The sequence below is a fragment of the Muntiacus reevesi genome, chromosome 14, assembly GCF_963930625.1.
Source record: "Muntiacus reevesi chromosome 14, mMunRee1.1, whole genome shotgun sequence".
Lineage (NCBI taxonomy): Eukaryota > Metazoa > Chordata > Mammalia > Artiodactyla > Cervidae > Muntiacus > Muntiacus reevesi.
This window is the reverse complement of record NC_089262.1, coordinates 61,230,480-61,252,797: the sequence shown is the minus strand read 5'-3', so window position 1 is coordinate 61,252,797 and position 22,318 is coordinate 61,230,480. Positions and strand designations below refer to the sequence as shown.

General features: G+C 46.7%; 1 protein-coding gene across 2 annotated transcripts; it reads left to right on the top strand.

Annotated features, from left to right (window-relative positions):
* The first annotated feature begins 7,523 nt into the window (after nucleotides 1-7,523).
* Nucleotides 7,524-20,256, top strand: ENC1 (ectodermal-neural cortex 1). 2 transcript variants are annotated; one of them, XM_065905592.1, is made up of 3 exons: nucleotides 7,524-7,949; nucleotides 11,814-13,626; nucleotides 17,668-20,256. In XM_065905592.1, exon 2 carries the CDS (start codon nucleotides 11,825-11,827, stop codon nucleotides 13,592-13,594), a length of 1,770 nt encoding a protein of 589 aa, XP_065761664.1. In that variant the 5' UTR covers nucleotides 7,524-7,949; nucleotides 11,814-11,824; the 3' UTR covers nucleotides 13,595-13,626; nucleotides 17,668-20,256. The 2 variants fall into 2 exon arrangements, with proteins under 2 accessions (XP_065761664.1, XP_065761665.1); XM_065905593.1 differs by lacking the exon at nucleotides 7,524-7,949 and adding an exon at nucleotides 10,950-11,044.
* Nucleotides 20,257-22,318: the final 2,062 nt, after the last annotated feature.

The following is a 22,318-nucleotide window of genomic DNA, read 5'->3' as shown; positions in this document are numbered from 1 at the left end:
TGCCTGGAACACTATCAGTCAGAAACATCAGAGTGTAACTTGCTGTTCCTGCTGCTTTGGGGCAAGGGACCCAAACAAGATGCAGAAGAAACTGATGCACAGTTTTGGGGACCGAGATGTTTCCTTGCATCTCTTGAAAACAGAAGCCCTTGTGAAAATTAAGGAGGTGCAGTATTGACTCTCACCTCCTGCCTGTGAGGTTTCCCTTTCCGTTTCTTGGCTAGTGCCATTCTGAGCCACTTAACCATTTTTAACAGGCCAGTTTTTAATGAGGCAATAAAAGCTTTATTTATAATCCTTAGGTGAAAAATGGCAATTGAAGACCATCATTTCACAACCCCAACGCTCGGCCTTCTCTTGGTTTCCTTTTAAACTAACAGCAATCAGGGTGACAGAAATTGAGCTCCTTTTCTGCCTGTGTTTATGTTCTTTCCCGCTTATTTCTTTCAAGTTTCTTTATATGACTTTTTCTGTGGTTTCAGCTTTGGGAAGAGACACATTCGAAATGCAAATATGAGGACATTGATGGCAAGCCAAGCCTACACAGTGTAAAATCACAGTAGAAGGCTAGATAAAATGGAACTGGGGACTTCCCCAGCTTTAAGTATTAATATGATGCCTGTAAGTAAATATTGGCTGGTTGAATGACTGAATGAGTGGACAAATGAATGAATAAAACCACAACTTTTCAGATAACTGCAGGTAAGAAAATTGATTTAGAACTACTTGAATATATATACTTTTTTTAAAGTCCTCATTTCTTCCTGATATTACAGTATTTCCAAATATCCTCAGATCAAGAAATAGCAAGTCTTCCAACTTTATTTGGGATTTTAGGACTGTTTTCAAAAATGACTTATGTGTCTAGGGGAACATTGTGACTTTACTTTTTTTAAAATTTATTTTAATTGGAGGCTAATTACTTTATAATATTGTAGTGGTTTTTGCCATACATTGACATGAATCAGCTATGGGTGCACATGTGTCCCCATCCTGAATCCCCCGCCCACCTCCTTCCCCATCCCATCCCTCAGGGTCATCCCAGTGCACCAGCCCTGAGCACCCTGTCTCATGCATCAAACCTGGACTGGCGATCTATTTCACATATGATAATATACATGTTTCAAATCTATTCTCTCAAATCACCCCATCCTCGCCTTCTCCAACAGAGTCCAAAAGTCTATTCTTTACATCTGTGTCTCTTCACTGTCTCACATATAGGGTCATTGTTACCATCTTTTAAAATTCCATATATATATATGTGTATCGGTATTTTTCTTTCTGACTTACTTCACTCTATATAATAGGCTTTCATCCACCTCATTAGAACTGATTCGAATGCATTCTTTTTAATAGCTGAGTATACCTTGTGACTTTATATCCTTGCTCAGGCTGTATTTTCAAAATCATGAGGAGAAATAGTTACGAGAACTTAAGGACAACACACTCACCAGCATCTCTCTTCTTGTTCATTCTTTCTTTCTTCTGACTTGCAGCTTTCTGATTTCAGACTCTGGTCTGAGTCAAGTGTGTGCCCACAGTGTGCCATAAAATCCTCTCAATATTCACTCACTCAAACGGAGGAGCTCATGGACCACAAAGGTCCCTGCTGCTGGCCCCTTTTTCATGCCCAGACATGCTCAGACTTGGTGTCTTGCCCTGTAGTAAAGCCTATAGGCCAAAGAAAACCTTCATTTCACGGCTTGGAACAACAATCAATTCTTCAATGTAATTACTTAGGACAAATTAAGAGTTTAGATCCACGGGCTTTGGGACACTCAAAAATTATGGAGAAGCAAAGGAAAATGGTTTCAGATGCCCCTGGGCTGTGAAAGACCACACCCTGCAGAGGTCCTGGTGTGATTCTGACAGACAGGAGTGGGCTTTTACCCAGCCCTCCAATAGCACCTCGGGCAGGAAGAAGCAGGGGCTGTGTTTCACAAATGCACTGTTTTGGCCTGCTGCCTTCTAAAAACTGCTTTTAAAAAAATATGATTTCTTATATACTTTCCCCTTTCATCTGCTTAGTTTTTAAGATGATGGAAGGTGAAGAATTGTTTCTCCGTCATTAACAGAAGAACAACCAGGACAAAAAGAAGAAAGTGTCAGTAAGAGATGGAAGGAAGCAGCGGTGACTCCCATGAATTTGAGTGTTTTTGCACAAGTTGGGTTTGAGAGAGTCACAGCCTCAGATAAACACTCCAAAATCATATGTATTATTAAATCAATTCAAGACCGGAAAAGTCCTTTAATCCAGTGCTATTGGGCAGGTTGTAGAAATATTAATAGCAGCTTTGATAAGGATTCAAGTCTTTATTACGAGATTACCTAGGAAATAACTATGGGGTTGTAGGAGTATCATTCTCAAAGAGTTCACTACAGAATCATAAAAGGAGCCATTCATATAGCACTTACCACTAGCCGGGCTCTGTTCTACTCACTTTACATATGCTAATTTATTAAGGTGCCAAACAAACCTGAGCCAGGTACTGTTATTAGCTCATATTGCAACCTGGGAAGCTAAGGCACCCAGGTATTACAATACTTGGCCTCCAAACACCTCGTTAGTAAATGTCAAAGCAGGAATCCCAGCTTGGTTCCAGAGTCTCTGCCCTTAACCAATTAACTGCCAAAAATAAAATACCATGTGGATACAGAAAGACTAGAATTTAAATGCTAAGTGTCATTATCTGTAATTTTTTCTTTTACTTTTCTGTTTTTTCCCCAACCTTCTACCATACAGTGCTTTTGTGATCAGAGAGAAAATAATAAATGCAGCTTTAAAAGCGTGATCCTAAAATCAACAACCCACCACAGGTTGTGAAGATCTTTGTTTTAAATGGCCCTGCAACAGAACAAGTCTGAATGGCTTGATTTACTAATGACCGGGATCTTACCGAGAAACACCAAGCAAAAGTGCCTCAAACGTGTCCCTCTGCAGTCCTGTAAGCAGTCAATATACTACCACTTGCCATGCCACTTGGGGATGTGGAAAGCGAGTCTCATAGAAAGAATGAATTCCCCAGCTCTCACCCTGAATAGAGGGGTACAGTCCCATGGTGGTGCTTGGCACTGAAGGTCACAGATACACTGCCACACACGACTCTCCACTAAACATCATTATACACAAGTCCCCTGGATTCCTACAGAGCAGCAATGAGCAACTGGAAATTAAAAAGTCACACTATAATCCAACTTAATTCACAAAATACACGTAAAGTAGTTACACATATAATGGATTCGCGTGCTAAGTCACATCAGTCGTGTCCAACTCTTTGTGACCCCATGGACTGTAGCCCGCCAGGCTCCTCTGTCCATGGATTTCTCTGGGCAAGAATACAGGAGTGGGTTGCCTTTTCTTTTCCAACAGACACCTTTAGGAAACAAGTAAAAACTTATAATATGACCATGCCAATTTGGATCCAGTTTTAAGAATACTCTCAAAGTTTATCATGACATGTTCAACGCAAACACAGTTAAAAAGATATAGATGCAGCAGGTGGTAAACCAAAATTTAGACAGCTATGAGTTTAGATCTCTTGTTTCTTCCCAGAGAGACAAATAACTGACTTGAACAATGCTGATGAATTCTTGCCTTGATTACTTTACTTTTTTCCTATCCTTGTCTTTTTAATCAATAGTCAAATTAAAAAAAAAATTCTCCCGTTTATTAAAGAGTTTTGCTGGTAGGAACTGAAGCCTCATTTGCCTAGGTTTGTAGGCTTGTTGTCTGTGTGGGAGGGTGAAGAGTCAAAGCAGGCATCGCACTGAGCGTCTCAGAATCACCTTGGAGAATGAAGGACAGCGTGCCTGGTCCCGGAGATGCGAGCAGCAGTCCTCCGAACTGTCTCCGCGGAACGTGCATGCCACGGCCCCTCTCCTGGGCAGCCTGCCTTCTGCAACTGGTGATACAGCCATTGAAAGCCTGGCCTTCTCAGCTTACCTGGGGACAACCCACGGCGTCATTTCTGACCGAGACTGCGTCCCAGCTCAGCCTCTCCCCCTGCCCACCCTGCTGCCCTCTCTCTCCTCCCACAGGAGCCGAGCCCAGGACACAAGCATGCCTGCGCTCAGCACCCACGCCGGGCCGGGAAGGGGTGGGAGGTATGCGTGTCACCTCCGGCTGGGTGTTCACTTCCAGCGCGAATCTGACACTAGGGGAGCAAGAGCACAAACCTCTGTTGGGCTCCAGGCCCCGCTGACTCCACACGCCTATCTCACAAGTCACACGAGGAAGGAAAGCCATGCCATCTTCCTTACACACACTCAAAAGGAGGTGCAAAGAACAAAGAGGACACTTTTGGAAGACCAGCAGGCAGCGTGCCTGAAAGGCGGGTGGGGTGTTCGGGGGAGCGCAGGAGGCAGGACGGCAGCTGCTGAGCCCACTGCTTGGTCTAATCCCCTGAGCTGTCCTGTGCCCGGTACTATGGTCGCAGGGTGTTAATTAAATCATTCTCATTAATTCAGCCCAAGTGTAAATTAGGATGGAATGAAGATAAATTAGGTTTGAAGGCAGCTAATACATTTAACCCCATGCTGCTTATTTTGCAGCCTAACAAAATAACATTGTTAGGGGAGATAACAAGGCCAAAGCCTTGGGCACAGCTTCCTAATAGCATTAAAAAGAAGCCCTTGGTTTGCTGTCACAAGGCAGAGGCGAGGACCAGCTCCCAGGGGCCCAGGGGACCGGCCTAACATCTTGAGGGAGGTGGTGGCCATTCTACAACAGGGATGTCTGTAGAGTTTCCCAAGATGTTTATGACTTATATCTCCGAAGTCTATATCATCCAGTTTGATCACAAGTCTATCTAGAGTTCTTCCTGTATAAATACAAGACTTGCTGACGCTTTTCCTCCAGTAAGTGAAGTGATAAGAACTACCTTTAGGACTGGCTGAGAGACGCTGGAGGAATAACAGTTTGAATGGCTGTGATCCTAAATTGTCAAATCACTTTCAGCTGTGAAGTAAACATTAGAAAGTGCCTATAGGCCTGAAAACTTATCAGGCATCGGCTCAAGCAAACCACTGTACAGTTTGTAGGTCATTTGTCTTCCAGTTTTTATAACCCAGAGTAAGTAATTTCTTTTCCCTTCCTCCATGTCGCTTATCTCCCTAAGGCAGATGAAGTGAAATGTATATAGTCACTGAATACGTTCAAGATTTTCCAGACCACAACTTTATTCTGCTTCTCTTTTATTCAAGTGTAGAAAGGTGGCCACGTTAGGTAGAAAAGATACAGGAAAACAGCGTGGGTGGAAGACAGGATGGCCAGATGGAGTTCTTTCTTGTCTCAGTCCCGCCTGCTGAGCAAAGCTCTTTGCAAAGACATGTAAACTTTGCTGTCCCCCCACCCCCCGTTTAAGGACACTCTGCATTTTCTGAGTGGTAAAGACGCAACAGAAACAGATGGCCTGTTCTTAGCTCAGCGGCTTCCGGTGGCAAGATCTCCAGCCGACCAAACGAACTGAGGACATGTGTTATTCCTAGGCAGGGTCATCTAGGTACAGGTCCCCGTAGATTTGGTAAGTAACTGAAATAAGAAGGAAATACTTCTCTTTAATGAGAAAAAGTGTATAATCTCTTACACAGAACACCCGCCCCCACCCCAGTCCCACCCTTCAGGGCAGATACTGACAATTGGGTCTTCAGCACCGACCTGCTTGTTTTTGACTCGCGGTCCAGAGAGAGAAAGCGCTAGGAGGAGGTGCCCCCAGAGGCTGCACTGATTACCTTCCCCCACACCTTGCCGCAGGCTAAGAAAACATGTTTTTTAAAAGACATCTGTGCAATACAACACGTTTACCCCTCTCGGCTTTTCAGCACCTATCTCCGGTATCTGCGGCCTTTCTCTGTCTGGTCTTTGCTGATTTTTATCCACATCTTTAAGAACCAGGGGTCGGCTCGCAACCTACCCGGTCTCTTTACCTTGCAGCTCGCAGACCCCCTGCACGTGGGTCTGATCGGTTACCGATCTGGCCTCTCTGGCTTTGTGGAGCAGTCTGGAGCCGCGACTCTGCATAATAAGTTAAAATATGAAGCAGATTTGTAAAGGCTCTTGGTGAAGCTGACGAGTTAATGCGAACAAAGGACTTCAGAGGGCACTGTCTTTCTTTGTTTGCGAGGAGCGAAATTTCTCAGCGCGAATACCTGGGGGGACCGTGCTTAAAGGAAAGTGGGGTTAAAGGACCGAGAGGGCCTTGGTTTCTGGTCTCTGGACTCCGGGAGCGCCAGGGGGAGCCTCCTCTACCTGTTAAACCATCTCTGCGTCTAATATTTAAAAGAAAGCCGGGAAGTGGGGATCTCCACTCTAGCTATAGGGCTATGCCATTGCGAGTAGCGGTGTGCCCTCGAACTGGACAATTCACTCCAGATCTCCCTGGGCCTCAGTTTCCCAATCTGTAAAAAAAAAAGCGGGGGGGGGGGGGCTGGACCGGTAATCTCTACAGTTCATTCATATACTTTATTCCAAATGCCCAATAAAAACAGGCATTTCAGCTCCCAGTGGAAAGAAAAGCCCTTGGTACAAAGATCAAAAATGGGTTTCATAAATAGTGATCGCCGTTCGAGATTATTTTCTAATCACTTTTCCTTTTCGTGGCACGCGGCGCTTCAAACATGTATGGGCTGAACCATTTCTTTGCTGAACTCCTACCTAACACAACCTGGCGATAAAAGATAGGAAAGAGCCGGGTCTGAGGGGGCGATTAAAGGTTTATCACTACGGAGAGGTGGCGGCGTGGCCACTCCTTGGAGCAGTTTCTTTTGAATCAAGCGGCCGCGGCGATTGGCTGCAAAGCACGTGGTGCGCGCTCCGCCGGACAGCGCCCGGCTGTTGCTGCCCAGGGCGGCGTGGGGCAGAGTCCGGCTGCGGGTGCCGCACCCGCGGTGGGTGGGGGGAGGACGTGGGGGCAGGAAGCGCCCGGGGCTCGAGTCTTTCTGGTCCCCTGCCCTAGAAAGAAGCCCTACAGCCGGGTTTTGCCCAACCTGCGGAGTGCCCAGAGTGTCCAAAATTGTGTTCACACCTCGCCACTGTCCTCCCTCCAGGTATCTCGCTCAGCGGGCAGGCTGTGTGCGCCGAGGGCGCGAACCACTAACCCCCGTCTCGCCTCCTGTCTCTCTTGGCTGAGCCTCACGTCCGCTCCCGCAAGGCCGAGATCACACCTGGGGGGCCGCGCTGTCCCCAACCACCCCAGAAGGGTCCCTCAGCACACGACTCTGCTCAAGACGCGGACACAGCGACCCAGGAAAACTTGTTTTACTCGCGATTCCCGAAGGCTGCAGCTGCTCGTGGCTGAGATTTCGCATCCGCTTTGTCTCTCTCTCCCCCTACTTGCCACAGCCCCCTCCCCCGCTTCCTCTCTCGATTAACTCCCCCGACACGCTCTCCTCCCCTTCCTCCTCCTCCTCCTCCGCCGGCCGCTTTCACGCGCTTCCTCCCTCCCCCCCTGGTGTCACTTTTTGCCTACGCGCCCTCTCCCCTCCCCTCCCCTCCCCTCCCCGTCTCGCCGCTTATAGCCGGGCGCTGGGCTGCCGGGCGCAGACTGCCCGGGCAGCCGGAGAGGAGGCGGCGCGGCTGAGGCGCTGCAGAGGCCGAGTGGAGACGCCAGGCGGCCGCCGGCGCGCACGGCTCTTTCCAGCTCCCTCCCCCGAGCGTTCAGCCCGCCTCCTTCCGCGGCGCCTGCGGCCGCTGGCTCGCTCTTCCTTCCCGAGCGCCCTCCGGGAGCTGCTCCGCGAGTGGCAGGCACAGAGTCCGTGACCTGGGAACCGCGAGAGCGCGGCGATCAGCCCGCGGTAACCAGCCAGTGAGCCGGAGCTCCATGCGCGCTCCTTTCGCCGGGGCAGTCGCTGTTGCTCCCTGGGGCTGAGACGTCTGCTCCGTCGCCTCCCTGCCCGGTTACCGAGGCCAGACCCAACTAACTGGTTGTGTACTGTGGCCGGCCGCCACTGCTGTAAGTCTCCGCCACCGCCGCGGACCTGTTGCGGGCGCCGCGGGTTTCAGGGGCTGCCTGGTCTGCGTGTGTGTGTGTGCGTGTGCGTGTGTGTGTGTGTGTGCGCGCGCGCGCACCGCGGAGCCCGGAGCTCCGACTTAGGTGGCGGTGGGGAGCTGTTCCCGGGCGGAGACCCCGGCCCGCCGCTGCGCTCCTACGGCAAACAGCCGGGCGCTGCCCGAGGGGCCTCCTCTCCGCCGCCCCGACGAGCCGCTGGGGAGAGAGGAGCTCAGCCAGGATACGATCGACGCCCCCCGGAGCCCCACTCCCCTCCGCGGGAAGAGCTGTGCCGAGCGCGCGGGATTGTTTGTTCCCCTTGCACCCTTTGCGGCTCTGCGAGCCCTGGGGTCACGCACAGACACCCCTAGTGAGGGCATGTTCACTGCGGCCAGATGTCTGTGGGGAATGAATGAAAACTGCTTTCTAAAAAATTAGTTTTTTGTCATTCAAGTTGTTTAGCCTTAACATGCTTAGCTTGGAAGGATAGGAATTGGTAGGCGGGGTGGAGATGAACCACTGAACTTGGCGTGTTTCTGGTGTGCCCTTACCGGCATGGCCCTGTGTTAAAGAGCGTTACAAGTGCTATAGAGGACTCTATGGTAAAATGCTTTTCTTGTTAAAAGTCTCTCTATAGTGCTGTTCCTTTGTTATCAATAATGTAAATTGCCTGAGAAAATCTGCCTAGTTTCTCCTTTGATGGCCTGGAGATCAGGTTCAAAACTTAAAGAAATGAGACGCGCTGCTAAGTATTGGAGGCTGAGATCCTGGTTAAAGAGCATTAAGTGAACTGAAGTTACTGTAGCCAGAATTCCTTTTGATGTTCACTGGTAATAGCAGCCCTTTTCCCCTTCTTCTTTGTGGAGGCAGGTTAAGTATATGTGTGCGTTTTTTGGCCACTTACTTGGCATGCAAATATTATTTCTCTGGGGGCTTAAAAAATGCCAGAAGGATGATTCATTCTGTGTTGAAGGTGTGTTTAGAGGCTGTATACAGGGTTTCTGCTGATGCTTTAACGTTTGCATACTTTTAAAGCAAAAGGCAAGTTGTCTCCCTTGGGTCTTCAAGTGTACCTTTTAATCAAATATTCCTGCAAGATTGTTGGATTTTGACTGTGACACACTTCTCCATCTGGGTGGCATCCAAGATGACAGGCTAGGCTCTTCTGCTGGCTCTTGAACCTACTTGGGAAATACAGGAGCATAAACACAGGCTGCAAAGAGATGCAGATCCTATATCCCACGGTCTTCTAAACTGTTATGTTAAGTGTAAGCCTGGCTATGAGTGTTATTTTACACTGCTCAGGGAAATGCCTTCTGGGCCTGGTGGGTGTGATTCCAGCTCAATCTGCAGGCACTTTGGTGCTTCTGTACCTTTTGCAAGAGCCTCATTCTTCTGTCAGAGCTGCATTCACTCTTTGCCAGAAAGAAGGCAGCTTTTTTAAAAATTGAAATACAGTTGATTTACAATGTTGTTAGTTTCAGGTATAGAGCAAAGTGTTCAGAATACACACACTTTTATGAATTCTTTTCCATTGTAGGCTATTGCAGGACATTGAGTATATATGCTATACAGTAGGTCCTTGTTGGCTGTCTGTTTTATATATAGTAGTGTGTGTATTTTAATCCCAAACTCCTAATTTATTCCTCCTTTCTCCTTTCCCCCTTGGTAACCATGTTTGTTTTCTATGTGTGTCTATTTCTGTTTTGTAAATAAGTTCATTTCTATCTTTTTAAAAAAGGTTTTCCATGTAAGCAATATCATATGGTGTCTGTCTTTCTCTGTCTCACTTACTTTGTATGATACTCTCTAGGTGCATCCAAGGGAGGCAGCTTTTGAGGTTGCTTTGGAAGCATTAGTTTAAAAAAATTTAAAAGCATAGTTACTCATTTGGAATTCCTGCAAGTTTCTATATAAGGCATAAGAGTATTTATACCATTTTTTGAGGTTTAGGCTAAAACTCTTCTTCAAAGTACTTAAGATTGAATGTGCTCATGCAAATGATGTCTACAGCAGTTGAACAGCAGGGATGCTAATTCAGGTTTTGAACACATTGGAGAACGTGGTGCATTTACATAGGGTCCTGTTGCTCTTTGGAGCATTGGGCCTTGGGTAACATGGACTAGACCTTAGAGGCTTAGCTTGAGGTGGGGGTGATGCTGGCCTCCTCACCATTTGTCACAGCTCAGGTCACTGTGGAGATGGATGGCTGCTTACTAAAGTCTTAACATCAGAGCCCTAGGACTCTGTTGTTTATTTTCATCTCCAGTAAGTCATGTTTACTCATGATAAAAAGTTACATGCCTAAAATAAAAGAAAACAAGTTGCAACCCCTAATAGTATGAGGCTGGTGTGTCAAAGGCACCTGCCTCTGTTGTTTTTCTGTGCCTGCCTTGCCACCGCTGGTCAGGTTGAAGGAAACAACCTGGTAAGGACTGGCTGTTCCCTCTCTGGAACAGATACTGTATCGATGCAGTTCACTGTCCAGGAGTAAACAGTTTCCCTAGGAATCCTCTGACAGGCAGGTTCTTGAAGCCTTTATTCCTTTGACTTAACAGAAGGGTAGGGTTAAAAAGGAAAAAGATAATTCAATTTTTGAAGATAGGTGATGGGCGTGTCTTGTATCTTTAGCCTACACTTTGATGATTGAGGAAAGCCAAAGAGTCAATTCAGTTCTGCTATAATTCCCATTTAGATACTGAGGAAAGCACTGTAGTCAGCAAATAAATTCTAGAGTGACCCTAAGTTAGCAATGGCTCGCAACACACATGCACACGCACACACGTGTGTATTTGTGTTTTGATTTAGATAAAGTAACATTTGCAGTCTGATCTCCCTGTTTGCAGGTGCCAGCGTTTGCAGGTACCCAGGGATGCTCCTGGTGATTCCTGTGTAGTCGAGAGAGCAGTGGATACACTCTTCGTTCTTGCAGCTGGTTTTCTAAGAATTGATTTAAAGCGGGGAGAACAGAACAACGAAACTCCTGAGTTTGCTACTCAAAATAGTCTTTCTTTTCTGGGCACAAATCCCCATTTTGGAAGCCGGCCAGAGCAGGAAAGGTGGGTGGTAATTGAGGCCAGAGTCTATTCTGTGTTTCCAGGATAGCTTGCTGATCAGTAAATGGTCATGTTTATACTGGGGCTCTTTTAGGACTGAAGTGGTAGAGGTGTCTGGTTAGAAATGATTTGTGATGTTAAATAAATGTTTGGTCACTTCAGAAGTTGGCTTACACCTGTGGTTTTAGTGTTACATTTCCCATTTACTGTACCTACACTTTGGTAAAGACAGTGGGTCTTACCAAAGGAATTCTTAATGGAATTAATTAGTAGATATTTGTCTTACACATGGCTTTATGTTGCATAGGGCATTAAAACTTGTGCCCATCCCGGCATTACGAGAGCTGGAGGCCTGGCATTCATTGCAAGTGACCAACCCTGAATCAGCTGGACCAGGGCAGGGACCTGTGAGAATGAGACCTTGATCCTCTTGGCTTTTGCTGACTTACATTCTCCAGGACTTCAACATCCTGAAAGTTGGCAATCAGGTTTTCCAAGATGAACCTGCTCTTGAGCAGTGATTTTTTTTTTTTTAAACAATGTATAGTTTACATAGCTCAACAGTAGTCTTGAGTGTCTTTCCTTATAGGTAACTGTCTCTGGCTTTGGATAGGCCTGGCCATCCATTATTCAGAATATTAGGCAGCGGGGCCCGCGGTGAAGTTTTTGGTTCCCTCGTGTCTTTTGTCTTCTGGCTTCTATGTGGCTTTGGTTCGGCCGTTCCGAACACTGGGAGCATCCCTGTTCAGTAGTTGCGTGTGGTTTTTTTCAGGAGTGGAAGCAATGTCTGTCAGTGTGCACGAGAACCGCAAGTCCCGGGCCAGCAGTGGCTCCATCAACATCTACCTGTTCCACAAGTCGTCCTACGCGGACAGCGTCCTCACTCACCTGAACCTGTTACGCCAGCAGCGCCTCTTCACTGACGTCCTTCTCCACGCGGGCAACAGGACCTTCCCCTGTCACCGGGCCGTGCTGGCCGCGTGCAGCCGCTACTTCGAAGCCATGTTCAGCGGGGGCCTGAAAGAGAGCCAGGACAGTGAGGTCAACTTTGACAATTCCATCCACCCGGAAGTCTTGGAGCTGCTCCTCGACTATGCCTACTCCTCCCGGGTCATCATCAATGAAGAAAATGCAGAGTCGCTCCTGGAAGCCGGCGACATGCTGGAGTTTCAGGACATCCGGGACGCGTGCGCCGAGTTCCTGGAAAAGAACCTGCACCCCACCAACTGCCTGGGCATGCTGCTGCTGTCTGACGCGCACCAGTGCACCAAGCTCTACGAGCTCTCCTGGCGGATGTGTCTCAGCAACTTCCAGACCATCAGGAAGAACGAAGACTTCCTGCAGCTGCCCCAGGACATGGTGGTGCAGCTCCTGTCCAGTGAAGAGCTGGAGACCGAAGACGAAAGGCTTGTGTACGAGTCTGCGATTAACTGGATCAGCTACGACCTGAAGAAGCGCTACTGCTACCTCCCAGAGCTGTTGCAGACGGTGCGGCTGGCGCTGCTGCCGGCCATCTATCTCATGGAGAACGTGGCCATGGAGGAACTCATCACCAAGCAGAGGAAGAGCAAGGAGATCGTGGAAGAGGCCATCAGGTGCAAACTGAAAATCCTGCAGAATGACGGCGTGGTCACCAGCCTCTGCGCCCGGCCCCGGAAAACTGGCCATGCCCTCTTCCTCTTGGGAGGACAGACTTTCATGTGTGACAAACTGTATCTGGTCGACCAGAAGGCCAAAGAGATCATTCCCAAGGCTGACATCCCAAGCCCGAGAAAAGAATTCAGTGCATGTGCAATTGGCTGCAAAGTCTACATTACTGGGGGCCGAGGGTCTGAGAATGGAGTCTCGAAAGACGTCTGGGTGTATGATACCCTGCATGAGGAGTGGTCCAAGGCGGCCCCCATGCTGGTGGCCAGGTTCGGCCACGGCTCTGCTGAACTCAAGCACTGCCTGTATGTGGTCGGGGGGCACACTGCTGCCACTGGCTGCCTCCCAGCCTCCCCCTCAGTCTCTCTGAAGCAAGTGGAACATTATGACCCCACAACCAACAAGTGGACCATGGTGGCTCCCCTCCGAGAAGGGGTCAGCAACGCCGCGGTGGTGAGTGCCAAGCTCAAGCTGTTTGCTTTTGGGGGTACCAGCGTCAGTCATGACAAGCTCCCCAAAGTTCAGTGTTATGATCAGTGTGAGAACAGGTGGACGGTCCCGGCCACCTGTCCCCAGCCCTGGCGTTACACGGCGGCAGCTGTGCTGGGTAACCAGATTTTTATTATGGGGGGAGATACCGAGTTCTCCGCCTGCTCTGCATATAAATTCAACAGCGAGACTTACCAGTGGACCAAGGTGGGAGACGTGACGGCAAAGCGCATGAGCTGCCATGCCGTGGCCTCCGGAAACAAACTGTACGTGGTTGGAGGGTACTTTGGCATTCAGCGATGCAAGACTCTGGACTGCTACGACCCAACGTTGGATGCGTGGAACAGCATCACCACAGTCCCGTACTCACTGATCCCTACTGCATTTGTCAGCACCTGGAAACATCTGCCTTCTTAAATGCCTTGCATCCTGGAGAGAGTGAGCGTGAGGTAAGTCAGCTCAGCTGTAAGTATCTGTATAGTTGAGTGAGCTGTGTAAGCTCGTACGTGGAATAAGACAGGCTCCATATAGCCCATCCTGTAGAGGGACCACACAAACTGTACCAGTAAAAGCACTTGCACCCCAAAGCTTAAACACTTCTGTTGACCACAGCTGCAACCCCCCCAGATCATCAGCCAGTGGTTCTCAGCCTCTACTGAGCCTCAGAATCTCCCAAGGAGCTTTCCAAACCAGAGCCTAGGTTTGTTGGGTCTGGATGGGTCCCAGGCATTAGCGTTTTTAGAAAGTTCTTCAGTGATTCTGATTACGACCTGCTTGGGAACCCTGCCCTATGTTAATAATGCCAGCTGATGTCTTCTGAGCCCTCCCCATTTGCTGGCTGCTGGGCTGTGTGTTTCACGTGGATCTTTTCATTTGGTCCCTACAACAACCCTGTGGGGCATTATTACAGGAGCACTTTATAGATGAAAACACCTGATATACACAGGGGTTAAGTAAGTTGCCTGAGCTCATAGGGCTTAGCAGGTGGAAAGGTTGGTCAGGACCTCCGCCCAGGCAGTCTGGCTCCAGAGCGTAAGCACTTCAGCTCATGCCGAATGGGCACTTAGTACACTTCACATTGGTATCACCCCAGGAGATAATTGTTGATATTTAGATTGGGCTTCCTCAAACCCTTTTTGGAATGAAGTAGGGTTTCAAAAATCGAATGCTGAAAATTATTCCCAGTGTATTCTGTCCAAAATTATTTATTAGCTTATTTAAAATGTCCACCCGCCCCCCCATCCCCAAACTGCCCCCTTTAGGGCATTCACTAACTTTCGTGAAATCTGGGTCTGTCCTTGGAAAAAGTTGCACCTGCATTGTATAAGCTTGTCTGATGCGTGGACGCAGAGCCATCCAAACCACCCTCCCTGCAGCTTTTCAGAGTTAATCATTCAGGCTGACCTCATTGTCAGGGTGAACAAAAGTTGTGTTTCTGTGTCATATATCTGAGTACATAATGGTTGTCTTGTGTACTTAAAGAGTATATCATACTCTTGGTTCAAATAATTAATAGGCCTTTGCAGTTCAGGGTTCAGGGAGCTAATGGCTGCCTTGCTTGCTTGTAAAGCACTCAGCATTGGCCCCGAAGTCACTTAAGCATGTGTACATGTAGCACAGAGCACATGGAAGGGGTTGATTTGTTTTGGTGACTAGAGGACTCGTTACTAATAATAAGAGGATGAAGTTTAAGACTCTGCTTTGGAGGAGCTGCTTGTGAAGAGGAACTCATTACTTGGAAAAGTTCAGTTCTTTGTCCTCTAGTATGTTTCACACCTTTCAAGGGGACCGTTCAGCAAAGAGGGGATTTGGACTCATTTGTCTTTTCTTTACCCATCTCTTACAGCTCGTTTAGAAACACGAGTAAAATTGACCTCCCTTTCACATGCAATCTTTGTATTTCTTTCATTTCTTCCACCATCTCCTCCCGCCTGTTACAGTTGGTACATTTCTTAGTAATGTAATGTTTACCTGCTCTGAGACACCGTCAGGGGTGCAGGAACTGTCAGGACCGTCCTCTGGGGAGCGAATGGGGTAACTGTTCCAAACCAAACTGGTTTTTGCAGCCTTGCTGGCATCTCAGTAATCCTGAATAAACAAATGCGCTGAAAGGGGTTACTTCATTTGCAATATAAATGCATTACTCAACTCTAAAGCAAGTTTAAAGAACTTTCTAGGCAGAAACATCAATTAACAGCATGCTAAATTGGGTGTTAGTCCAGAATTGAGTATATTTGCATAGGAGAGCCTTAAAAGTTGCCAGTGACAGTGGCGATACTTCCAAGCGGTAATTGGCTTGGCATCCTTGGAGCGAGATAAGGAACTGGAGGCAGAAAGAGAGCGACCACGTGAGTCTGGTTCTAGCGTTCAGCTGTGAAGTCTGGACCTCTCTGCACTTCAGACTTCTCCTTTGTTAAATGAGTGATTCAGCTTGTGCTTTCCTGAGATCTGTCCTGAGACTGAGATCTGTCCCAGTTTAGACTTGGATGAATTGATAAATGAGAAAAAAGCAAAGGGGTGAAAATACCTAGCCCATGTCTGTGACATATTAAGTGTTCAATACTCTTTACTAGTTTTCTTTCCTCCCTTCAATTTAGGCCTTACTGCGAAGTGGAATTAGCTTTACATGTTGTGGGAAAATGAGGTTTCTGTGACTGTTCCCTGCTTGTTATCTCTATACTTCCAATTTTGGTACCTTCTTTCTCAGCCCAGAGTGAGTATGTTAGCAAACACTTGAATTCATCCTATCCTGGGTCTTTGAACCTTAATCACACATGTCCGGCCCCTGGGAAATGGAGCAAAAAAAGTGTTGAGTTATATTCGAAACATATCCTCTCCACTCTTGGTGCTATTAGCCAGAGAGTCAAGCACAGGACAAGCAAATTTGACGGGGCTGGATTTGCCTTTTTAAAGGATGGTGTGGGCCTGATCAAAGCCGCTCTTGCAGTTTCCGACGGGGAGAATGTTGGTTTAAATTTTTAAAGTTTACTGCACACAAGATAGTGTTGAAACACTTAAGCCGGATGGAGTGACTTAAAAGAGGTACTGTGTAGGTATCAGCCGTGAGCTGCAAGCACTTCCGGGACCTGGCTTTGCCTTCCAAATGTAGGTGCTACCTGAATTAATACAGTGTTAACACAAAGTTTACCTCTGCCTGAAAGCTTATCCACCAAGGTGATTTTAACTCTTCCTTGCTGCTCTGTCAGCGCTGGGAGGGACGGAAAGGAGATGACTTTGATTTCACTGCATGTTCATGGTGCTCTGTGGCCCCAGCTTGCCAACACTTGGATTTTGGTTTGCTTGTGTCCTGCCCCCGTTTCTAGAGGTGTTTTTGTTTTGGGTGGTTTTTTTTTTTTTTGGTTTGTTTTTCTGTTTGAGTATGCAACATCTTGAAATTTCATATTGTTACAAGATACATTCTTTTGGTCTCATGTTGATGTATAGGTTCCAAGGAGGTGTGGGGATGGGGGATGACACCGTAGTCTTAAAGAATGTCTTGAAAGCTTGAATCGCTGTTTTGAAATGGAAGAAACAGCTAATGGAATGAATGAGACTTCTGAACACACGAGAGCAAGAAGAACTCCATGAGTGATGAGCGGCCGCTCCTGAATTCCCTTTGTCTCTACTTGGAATTTCAGCATTGGCGCTGCAGATTCCTATGCTAGGGCTGGAAATGTGCTCCAAGAACAGATAGGGGAGCTTTTCAAAGACAAAAGCCCTCTGCAAACTCTCCTTATGTAAAATTAGACTTAACCAAGTGTGAAGGATGGGTGGTGTGAGAAACCACCAGCTCCCATGAAACCTGCAAGCTTTGTGGTTCCAGCACCTTGAATTTCTAATCGATGGGCAGTCAGTCCTGTGGGTAATGATGCTGAATGCTGCATCCCACAGCCCGAGTCTCCCAAGTGTGGACTGATGAACCTGGAGAATAAACTCCAGCCTTGGCTGCTGAGGCCTGGTGTGCTGTCATGTGAAAAGAAGCGAGACTGATTTCTGCCATAATGAATAGCAGAGATGCATTTAAATAAGAGGATTAATATGTCTGCTTTCTATATGGTGAATAAATTTAATTTGGAATCCTTTATGGTAAATGGGCCAAAGGGGGTGGGGGTGAATTGGCAGAGGAATCTCTTGTGACCCTCTGGTGATCACTTTACAGTGGCTCTGTTTAACCATGGAGAGGAATTATGCATATCAGAAGCAGAAGATGTAACGGCACCTAGATGTGTAGGTTTGGTTTGAATGTATGTGTGTTTAATCAGGAAGTGAGGATCTTTTCTGTGGATACCATTGTTTTTGCTGGAGCATCTGCATGCATGAATGCACGAGTATGTTCATTTAAGTCTGGCACTTGAAATATCTTTGCACTGTGCCTACCAAATGTGTAATTAAGACCTTTAGAAGCAATATTGACCAGCTCTGTCCTGAGTTTAATTTTTTTTTTTAGATTTGAGACCTAACAAAAAAATCTTCCTTCTCCTCTATTTTAGCTGACTCCATCCCTCGATGAGACAAGATGTGATTTCTACTTTAGAGAGGCCAAATTGAATGAAAGACAAGAAAAAGGAAAAGAAGTTGCTACAAGACTCGCATCCAATCCACTGCACCTTGTAAATGCTTCAAACTGGACATGAAGGAAGGGGGTGGGGGAGGGGGTGGGATTTTCAGTGCAAGTAGCACATGGTTTAAATATGAATGAACAAACCTGTGATCTAGTCCTTGTCTTGTAATTGTGGATTAATGTCAGCATTAATCAGCTTCTCAAAGAGAGAGAAAAGCCAGCCCTTTTTCCTTGCTGTACCATATTCAGCATTTGATTTTTCATGGGTTCCACCACTTATGTGTAAAATTTGAAATGGTTGTCACCTCTCTCTGAGGAGCAAGCTTGAAGCCTCCACACCAGCTGCTGTTGGAGATTTGAAAACCCGACTGTGGGGCCAGGAGGGGAGCTGGCTGGGCTGGCTGCAGAAGTGAGGACCGCTGGACTCCACGCTAATCTCCCAGGGCTCTGCTCCCCAGAAACGCTTCTGAACAATGGGGACATTGTTGGTAGCTGTTTGCTAGATGTTCTTTTCTATTTATAAGTGACTTTAAACTTTCCCTTGGCTGGTAAGAAATGTGTTGTAGATTTAGCTATTTATTGTTTGAATCCTGCATGCTGAAACAGTGCTTATAGTTGTCTTCACGTGTATGGACGCGTGTGAATGGTTGTATGTTTTGCACAATTTTGTGACCATTGTGATGTGCTCTGCTGCACAAAAGTCAAAACTTTGGCGTTACAATTAGGGGTATAACTGGAGGGTGGGTTGGGCAGGGTTGGGGGTGGGCGGATTTTGTAAATGTCAAGACAGGGAAAGATTACAAAATAAAAACTTAAGTTACATCCTAGAGGTAGGGAAAGCATGAAGGTCATTTTTTTCTTAAACTTAAGTCAACTTTGGGGTTTCGTGGGCTCTGGTCATGCCGGTGGCTCCTGGGGCAAGGGAAGCCTTCTTTCTGTCCTTCCCATCCCTCTTCAGTTTACTTGCTTCTGTCTCAGCTACTGAAGTTTGGAAAGGACCAAATCACTTGGCAGTTTTTTTGTTTTTTTGTTTTTTCACCTTTGTGTGATATCCTGGAATCCTGGAAATTCTATGGACTAGTTCTGTATATAGGGCACAGGTAAAGGCATTGTCCAAAGTTTATTTATTTATTTATTACCCTGTGAGAATGCTTGGCCATAACCCCAGTTAAAACAGAACTCTCACCGACAGAAATTAATTCACTCATCAGATTTGCTTGACCAAGACTGGTCGTTCTCTGTTCCTGCTGTAGCATTTGGCAAGTGCTAGAGGCTCTCCAAGGCGATATTCAGAGGGGTAGAGTGTATACTTCAGTGCTCTCTCTTAGGTAATTCTCTGAAAGATCTCTTTGGTGCACGAAAGTGACACGTACGGCCCCCCCAAACACCAGAGAATTGTAAGCAGTGGCCCCTGCTGAGAGGCCTCCCTGGAGAGCTGGGAGTGGGTTGTGAATACATTCTTTGCTAGTTGCAGTGCTTGTTTGCTAAACACGTGCGGTGATAGGTATTAGCGGTAGACTCATAGGTGCTTCCTTGCAAGTGTCGGGGAAGCCCAGCATTTGCAACTCACACTGCTTCCATTGCTGTTTCTCATAATATTGTATCTTAGAAAATAGGGTTTAAGACCGATAACCTTTGACATTGTGTGTTTGCATTGTCTAATGACAGATAAATCCCTCACATTTCTCTCCACCTGAATACATTAGACTAATTGTACATGTCTGTCCGTGCCGTTAATAAGTGGGCTATAGTCGGACCAAAATAAATGAGCCATTGAAATCAAAGGGAGGGTCTCAATACTTTCCAGCAGTCAGTCCCTCGCTCTTAGATGTGTTCTAAGCAATGCAAATGTCTGATTGTACCCTGGCAGTATATTGTAGCAGTTACAGCTCCGTAGTTTGTGATGCAAATCTGGCAAGATGTGGGTGTCGCTACGTGGCTTTTGAGAGCAGGGTGAATTTTCTGCAGCTGTTTCGAAGTTGTGGTCTGCCCTTGAATTCTCTATTAATTGCAGTGTGTGAGCCAGAGGGAGCGGTGGTCAGGGTGGGCCCGCAGCCTGCAGGGAACTTTCTGGAGTCCTGCTCTTTGAATTGACAGAGGCATTTGGGCTCACTGCTTGACCATTCTCACCCTGTGAAATGTCCTACACTTTGAAGCAAATACAATTCACAGCGCAGCGCACACAAAAACCTTGGCATAAGACAGAGAAGGTTCTTCTTATTCTGTGGACTGGTTGCTGTGGAAACGGATAACAAAGGGCAGCCTTCCACTTCTGGTATAATTGTGTAGACCCCTTTTCTCTGGGCTTGACACCTGTCTGAATAAGAATGATTAGAGCTGAATAGTATCCCTCTCTTGACTATTTTGAGTATGTGGTTCACGTACAAAACTGTAAGTTGAAGAAGTAAAGTGTTCGTGTTCATATGTACTTGTTTGCTACTACATTTTTGAGGTTTTGTAAAACTGTTATTTTTTTTTTCACAATGTGAAACTGAAGGTCAAATAAATTATTAGAGATTTTCTCTTCATTGTGGGTATGGGTCATTATTGAATATAATTTTAGGCATTTAAAAATTGTGCATTTTCTAGTTGAATTCAAAAGAGGATCATTTCAAATTTTTCTGGGTGTCCTCTATTTCACCACTTAGTTATATCCATTTATTAGAGCAATTCTGCACATTAAGTAATTTAAAATTTTGGCCTTTTAGAATATTTAAGCAAACCCAAAGTATACCTCAGTTGGGCTTACTGGTAGTTTAGACTATAAAGTCATGTACTATGCAGTGATAAGACAGCATGCCTAATATATAGAAGGAATTTAGTTTCTGTACTCCATGTGGGATATATTTTGTTAGGAAAGCTGTGAGAGAAGAGGCTGGAGGTAAATCCTGTTTTCATCTGACACTGCCTTAGAGTCATTTAAAGTAAGTGAAAATGTATGCATATTATTTCTTTGAAGTGGCACGAAAAACCACAAGTTTAACCCTTCTGGTACACTTAGCTTCTTTCCAGTTGAAAGCCGCCATCCCAGCCGGCTCATCGTAAAGCCTCTTGCGCCCACTTCAGGATGGCTTCATGTCTCATGGAGATGGTCCCTTATCACTTAAGGTGGGCCCCTTGTTGTTTTAATGGGCAGAGCAACATTGGGCATGATCTTTTTTGGATAGACCATGAATACTCCCTAATTAGAAGTCTAGGAGAGATACAAGTAGGCAGAGTGCAATTGCTGCCCTTGGACTTGGACCAAGATGTCAGAGCAGATGCCTCAGGTTTTACAGAAGTGTCTTTCAGGCCATGCTGGGTGAGGCTGGTCCGGAGCCAAGCCTTGAGAACAAGTGACTGAAGAGTCCTCCGGTCCCTCCGCGCACAGTGCTCGTGACCCATGGAAGCCCTGTTGGTGACGTCATCTATGACACCATGTGACGTGGTGAGAGGGGAGAGTTAGTGGACACGTGGGATCCTGAGGGAAAGCCTTGATGCCAGTCCTCAGAAGGCCGGAGAAGAGTTCATGTAGAGATGATTGGGGACCGACTTCTCATTCTCAGGAGTTCTTTATCATCTCAGTAGGGATGTGTAAACAGATTAAAGAAGATACTTCAGATTCCTAATTTTCATTCATTTGGAAATTTCACTTCATTCAGATATCCTTATCACCCCAATGGTGGCTACATTAATCTGGATTGCCTTCAAATGTGTATAAGAGCAATTGAAATCTGGCCATGGTGGTTTATCCACAGTTGGTGAAATCTTTTGGAGGCTGGCAATCCAGGGCTTGGACACTATGCCTACAAGGCCATTAGTGGTCTGGGGTTCTTCTTTTTAAAAATTTATTTATTTTTTTTTGTTTGGCTGCGTGAAGTTCTAGCGTGGCAGGTGGGACCCTCAGTTGTAGACGTGGGATTCTTTTGCTACGGCATTCTGGGTCTTTAGTTTCAGCATGTGGGATCTAGTTCCCTGTTTAGGAATCAAAACCGGGCCCGCTGCAATGGGAGGGCAGAGTCCCAGGCTCTGGATCACCAGGGAAGTCAGGGGGCTCTTCTGCCTTGGCATCCTGGACGTGGGCCTTTGGTCCTTATGCTTACAGGCTGGCAGATGTGCTGTGCTGTGCGGAGTCGCTCAGTCGTGTCCAAATCTTGGACTGCAGCCGGCCAGACTTCTCTGCCCGTGGGATTCTCCTGGCAAGAATATTGGAGTGGGTTGCCATGTTCTCCTCCAGGGAATCTTCCGAATCCAGGGATCAAACCAGGGTCTCCTTCCTTGTAGGTGGATTCTTTACCAGCTGGGCTACCAGAAAAGCCCATGGCAGCTGTAGCTCACAGAACTACATGTGCATTCTAGGCGGCAAAGATGGGGGCAAAGGGGAAGAAGTATTTGTCAGATGAAATTTCCTTTTTCTTGAGACAATTAAGTTTCCCAAAAAGACCCACCTCAGAAACTTAAACACCTCTCACTGGCCAGAACTGGGTCTCACGACCTCCAAAAGAAGTGAGAGAGCCTGATAAGAGGAGTACTTTTACTTACTCCTCTTATAGGGCGTGATGCCACTCCATACAAAAAAGTGATTTTTTTGTTGCTAAGGG